Source organism: Protomyctophum bolini (assembly GCF_963924005.1).
Source record: "Protomyctophum bolini genome assembly, chromosome: 13".
Lineage (NCBI taxonomy): Eukaryota > Metazoa > Chordata > Actinopteri > Myctophiformes > Myctophidae > Protomyctophum > Protomyctophum bolini.
The window spans coordinates 39,158,646-39,165,208 of NC_137874.1; the positions used below are offsets into that span (position 1 = coordinate 39,158,646).

Genomic DNA, 6,563 nt, shown 5'->3' on the forward strand with positions numbered 1-6,563 from the left:
GGCCTGGTTTATTTTATTTTACTATGAAAACGTGCATTTCCCGTTGGTCCGTCACGCCCTCATATATGACGTGACGTATCATCAGGGATATGGGCATATATGTAGTCGCGACGTATATAGAAGACATCGCCAGGGGCCCCTCCCCATATATGTGAATGTCAATATATAATACAATATATAAAGGTATTATGGCAAATAAGGCGTTTAAGGCGCCATGCAAGCCATATTTCACACTTTCACAAATTTTCACAAATACTAAAATAGCTGAAGGTCAATGTACAGTACAAGCTCACAACAAGTCCGACAATCCATTGTTTACAACGTAAAGCTTTTTTGTAGTTTATTTTAATTTGTCAAAATAACATAACGGATTACAAAATATAATAAGTTTCACATTTTCACCTACTGTATGTGAAACACATGCCCAAAATAGGAATGCCAGGTTGAAAGTGCATAGAATTTGCCTCTGTGCTGTCAGAACTGGGAATTGATAGTGCTCAAACTATAGTCTGTAATTTAAACAATAATTAATTAATGTTGTATATAGTTGCCTTGGACTGTTTGGGAACGTCTATCCCAAAGCACCGTAAGCATATTTTATCACTTTATGTTCACCTGTTGATCTCTTTTTTTCTGTTTATTTTTTCACTTTTCACTTTTTCTTTAAACTGAAACGATGGAGCTTGTACAACAAAGACGTAGTAGTTTCAACCACCTTCTGTCAACTTTGTGATGTAACAATACAAGTGTGTCCATCTTGTTTACAGCGTGGCACTTAGAAGGCCCAGCCTTGTCTGTCTGTCTGTCTGTCTGTCTGTCTGTCTGTCTGTCTGTCTGTCTGTCTGTCTGTCTGTCTGTCTGTCTGTCTGTCTGTCTGTCTGTCTGTCTGTCTGTCTGTCCGCAGCTAATCTTGCAAACAACTGGACCATTCATGTATTGTGCAATGTTCATGCTGTTGTATACTGTAGGCCAGTGGTTCTCAAAGTGGGGCCCGGGGACCCCTAGGTGTCCTTGAGGGGGTTCCCGAGGGTTCCCAGCTAAAGTTGGCTATTCAAAAATATCAGATATAAAAGCTCACAGCGCGTCACTTTGTGCCGTGCTGCAATTAAGCTTGTACATTATGCTAATTTGTACCACACAAATACATGTCTGAGAATCACTGCTGTGTAGACCAAGGAAGTAAATGGCAGAATATTTTCACAGCATATAGTTCAGAAAGAGACTAGCCGTCTGTCTGTCTGTCTGTCTGTCTGTCTGTCTGTCTGTCTGTCTGTCTGTCTGTGTCTGTGTCTGTGTCTGTGTCTGTGTCTGTGTCTGTGTCTGTGCAGAGCTAATCTTGCACACCGTTGGACAGATCAGTGCCGAATAAATAACTTGTACACATTGCCAGTAATATAATACCTTAACTATTATACTATGCAGATGTTGATGGCCAAGTCTATTTCAGTGCTAGCTGTTGAGAGAAATAAGAATAGTTAACTTATATTCTTTGGAAGGCCAGTTGGATTGGCCTTATTATATTATGCCCAAATAAAATGGGGAGTGATACACCCCAGATGTGTTATAGAATAATAGATGACAACATGAAGCCACAGAGTTATTATACCATTTGATACTTATACTCAAATTATCTCCATTTTTCCCACCTTTTGGGTTGTTATTTCCTGCTGTATAAGGTCTCATTCACACCTAAGACACACGCAAGACACACTTGTATCCTGTGTCTCATGGCCACCTCAATGCATTTCCAATGGGAGTCACATGGTTTGATAACCCAACCTCATTCACACAGAATGAGGCCTATTAAAGCGTACATGAAAATAAGGTATGTTTATGAACCGTAGGCCTAAAGATAGTTACTGTACATCATACATCATGTGGGCAGTATGCATCATATTAACACACTTTGATGTGGACATCAATACTATAAAACTATAGGTAAACAAAAACATTGACATGTTGCGTATACAGTAGGTTAATATAAATGTTTAATATTGTGTGCCAGTATTTAGGCCAGGTGCTGGATGTCAGGCATCAAGGTGAGGATAAAAACATCCACTCTTTTATAGCTCCAAGGAACGTACTTTGTATTAATGGCACAACGTTTTGACCTTTAGGTCATCAGGCAAATTGCGACGTTAATACAAACGTGCAGATGTTTATATCCTCTCCTTGCTATGCCACCCCTAACAGATTCCTAACATAACTCTTCCTAAATTAAACTTAGGTTCCAGCTCCTCGCGAGGGAATTTAGGCAGACTTTTCTCTCTGTACTGTACGGAGCCGTGTGTTCATTCAGAGTGACATTTAGATACGAGTGAGAGTAAAACAACAGAGGTTACCTCTTCCCGCTCTGGTGCGTGAGTTCTCCTTTAGAGTATATATTAATAGAGACGTCACCGGAGAGGGGGCAAAATTTTCCAGCGATTCCTTGCGAAAGCATGTCAAGCTTCCGCCAGCGTAACATAAGTCCACGGAAAAGACGCACTGTGATTACAGCTACCAGACAACGGTCAGGTTACTGACCTCGGCTGAGAGGTCAGTCTTAGAGGGATAGACGACCTTGAGGTTGCCATCCTGGTCCACGGTTTGAACCTGCTGGACGACCAGTTCCCCGGAGGAGGAGGAGGAGGAGGAGGCACCGCCGCCGGACGCCACCGGCTCAGCGGCAGCAGCCCCGTCGCCGTCTTCTCCGTCAGACCCGGCTTCCTCCATGCTCTGCACCGTCTGTCTGTTCAACTCTGCCATTCTCACGAGGAGAGCGTCCATGACATCCTTACAGGTCTGCAGACTGGTCGAGCTTGTCACCTCCAAGAACAGCTCTTTGGTCGCCTTCGTGATCTTGGTCTTTTCGCTGTTGGTGATCGGCGGGAACGAGACCACGTGACCCTCCGCGTCCACCAGACACGGGTAAAGCGACTGTCCGTCCAGAAGCTGTAGGTATCTGTGGAGGCCCGAGACGTTCTGTCTCTTCCGCTGTTTCCGCTGATCGTCGGCCTCCAGCCGCAGCTGTCTGATCAGGTCCACCGCCGTCGTCTCCTTGCGACCCAGCGGCAGCATCTGCAGCTGCGGAGGCCGTCGGGCTTCGTACACCAGGGGACACTTCAGGAGCCGCACGTCGTGGGTTGCGATGGTCGCGGTGGTCCGTTTGCCACACAAGTCGTCGTGAAGCTTGGTCTGAGCCACCAGGAACCTCTTGAGGGCGTTCCCGGGCCCCATGATCATGCCCCGGACGACGCAGCACACCAAATAGGGACGCACGTTTTTAACCTCTTCGGTCACTTTGACGGTGAACACGGCAGGGCTGGAGGACAGGTGAAGAACCTTCACCACCATCTTGTTCACCTCCTCCAACTCTTCAGCATCCGCCTTTTTGTTCTTCCCCTGCCGTATTTTCTTACCCGAATTCCGTCCCCCTGCCCCTTGTTCCACATCGTCTCCGTTGTCCTTTCCCTTCCCCTTCCCACCTCGGAGGTAGTCCAAGATGGACTTGGCTTGGCAGCCGTTGACCATCTTCTCCAGACGTTTGTCCTTGAGCTTGTTCCCTTTGAAGTTGATCTCCTTCAGCCTGGAGCATTCGCTCAGTCCCGAGGGCACCTCGGTCAGCTTGTTGTTAGAGAGGTCCAGGACCTTCAGAGCGGAGAGCTTGTAAACATCCCCGCTCAGCTCTTCGATGGAATTATCCGAGGCGATGATGGTGCTGAGGAGCTCCAGACGGTCTGAGCAGAAGTCGGCAGGGAAGCAGGTGATGTGGTTCTTGGAGACGTTGATGGTGGACAGCTTGGTACACTGGTCCAGTCCCTCTGGGAGGCAGAGGAGCTGGTTGCAGCTCACGTTGAGAGTATTGAGCTCCTTCAGCTGGGTGATCTCCCCTGGCAAAGACCTCAGGGCATTCGCGGACAAATCGAGGACCTTCAGCGACTTCAGACTTCCGATGACACTTGGAATGGACGCCAGGTTGTTCCGACAAAGGACGAGGCTCTGGAGGTTGGTCAGATGTCTAATGTCCTCCTGGATCTCTGTCAGGCTCGGACACTGACTGACCTCCAGGTGGTTCAGGAGTGTGAGAGAGTAGATGGCAGGACTGAGACCCCCGTTGGAGGAGATTCTCTCGTCAACACCCGTACCGTGTAAAACGATCTCGCGCCTCTTCTCCTTCGCTGCTTTATCGATTTCCGGCCAGCTCTCCATGGTGCAACGTTAACGCAATCCAGGGACACAAGACACCACCGTCCAGAATATATAACTTAAATCTATGCTGAAAGTCAAAAGAGAGCAACTCTTTGTCCACCAGTTGTTTAATTTTTGGGATTTTTAAAAATTCCTGTTTTTTGATGTATACTGGATTTGGGTTTGGCACCATTGCTGATGCGCAACCTCTTTTTCTCATTTAGAGCAACTCCTTTTGAAGTCCATATGATGTCACAGCAATATGACATCACAAAATCAATATGATGGAATCAACATGTCATCCGAGATCCAATAGGAATACTGGTCTGTATTGATTACATTTATTTTGTTGCATGAACACTGCCAGGTGGAAGACATGAACATTATGTATACTGTAGATGTTTGAGGGGTGCTCGCCCCTCCTACAGTATATTCAGCTATTAGTGTAGATTTTCGACTTACACAAACATTAAATTCCCATTGACAATGAATGGAGAATTTACGTCATGATGATGTACGATGATAAGAGTGACCCTCACTTCACACGGGTGTGATTTTTTATCATAAAACATACATGGAGTGAAGTGGAGCAAAAGGTAAAATGGTAAATGGTGCATTTATATAGCACCTTTCTCCAAGGCGCTTTGCATAGATTGTGCATTACATTCACCCATTCACACACACATTCACACCGATGCTGGAGGAAACCATGCAAGGTACCAACCTGCACATCGGGAGCAATTAGGGGTTTAGTGTCTTGCTCAAGGACACTTCAACACTAACTCTGGGGGAGCCCGGGTTCGAACTGGTTGCCATCCAGCCACTCTACCCCTGAGCCACCGCCGCCCTCACTTCACACGGGTGTGATTTTTATCATAAACATACATGGAGTGGAGTGGAGCAAAAGGTACAACATAGTATGTTGTAATGCTAAAAAATCAGTCAGATCACTGCAGTTGATTCAGAACGCTGCTGTTCGAGTCCTTATGGGCCTACGAATACCATGCAAGAAAGTGGAGCATATCACTCAAGTTCTTAAATCTAACACTGACTCCCTCCCTGTGTGTCAAAAGATTATTTCAAAAGACTAGCCTACTGTATAAAGCTTTGAATGGTTTAGGGCCAAAATACATCTCTGATATCATGAACCAGATCTCTATGAAAATACATATCTGATATCATGAACCAGATCTCTATGAAAATACATCTCTGATATCATGAACCAGATCTCTATGAAAATACATCTCTGATATCATGAACCAGATCTCTATGAAAATACATCTCTGATATCATGAACCAGATCTCTATGAAAATACATCTCTGATATCATGAACCAGATCTCTATGAAAATACATCTCTGATATCATGAACCAGATCTCTATGAAAATACATCTCTGATATCATGAACCCGATCTCTATGAAAATACATCTCTGATATCATGAACCAGATCTCTATGAAAATACATCTCTGATATCATGAACCAGATCTCTATGAAAATACATCTCTGATATCATGAACCAGATCTCTATGAAAATACATCTCTGATATCATGAACCAGATCTCTATGAAAATACATCTCTGATATCATGAACCAGATCTCTATGAAAATACATCTCTGATATCATGAACCCGATCTCTATGAAAATACATCTCTGATATCATGAACCAGATCTCTATGAAAATACATCTCTGATATCATGAACCAGATCTCTATGAAAATACATCTCTGATATCATGAACCCGATCTCTATGAAAATACATCTCTGATATCATGAACCCGATCTCTATGAAAATACATCTCTGATATCATGAACCAGATCATCTCGCGGATCACCTTCAATGGGGAAACGTCTGCTTTCTGTCCCTAAAACAAAAAGTCACACACGTGTGAAGTGAGGGGCGCTCTTATCATCACCATTATACCCATTATAACTTAAAACTCCATTTTAACCATGATAGATTCATCGAAAACACCCGACCTATTTTCTGTTGACTGATAATGTCCTTCTAATACGTGAGGGGGCCGTGGATTGTCATTTACTGTTTTCAATTATTTTTAATAATGATTTTGTGAGGAGCAGCAGGAGGTTATTTTCCAAAAGAAGTATTAAAAATAAATGAAAACAGTCAATTACAATCCACGGCCCCCTCACGTATTAGAAGAACAATATCAGTCAACAGAAAAAAGTTTAGGCGTCTTTGATGATCCACCATGGTTAAAATTGAGTTTTAAGTTATAATGGGTTTGTATAGGAAGGGGGCGGGGCAGCTAAAATTAATATCAAATATCTAATTACTGAATCTAGCAACTTAAAAACTGTCTGGGTGTTCACATAAGCCTGAGTAGACGTTAAAATGACCCAACGTTTTTTTTAAAGTGAAATATCCATGC

The 6,563-nt window shown here is 43.9% G+C and overlaps 1 protein-coding gene across 1 annotated transcript; it reads right to left on the bottom strand.

The window, feature by feature from the left end:
• Positions 1–2,499: 2,499 nt before the first annotated feature.
• Positions 2,500–4,191, bottom strand: LOC308327313 (leucine-rich repeat-containing protein 47-like; the record flags this gene model as incomplete). The annotated part of the gene is made up of 1 exon (XM_080780636.1): positions 2,500–4,191. The coding sequence occupies one exon, from the start codon at positions 4,189–4,191 to the stop codon at positions 2,500–2,502; it is 1,692 nt and encodes a 563-aa protein (XP_080636762.1).
• Positions 4,192–6,563: the final 2,372 nt, after the last annotated feature.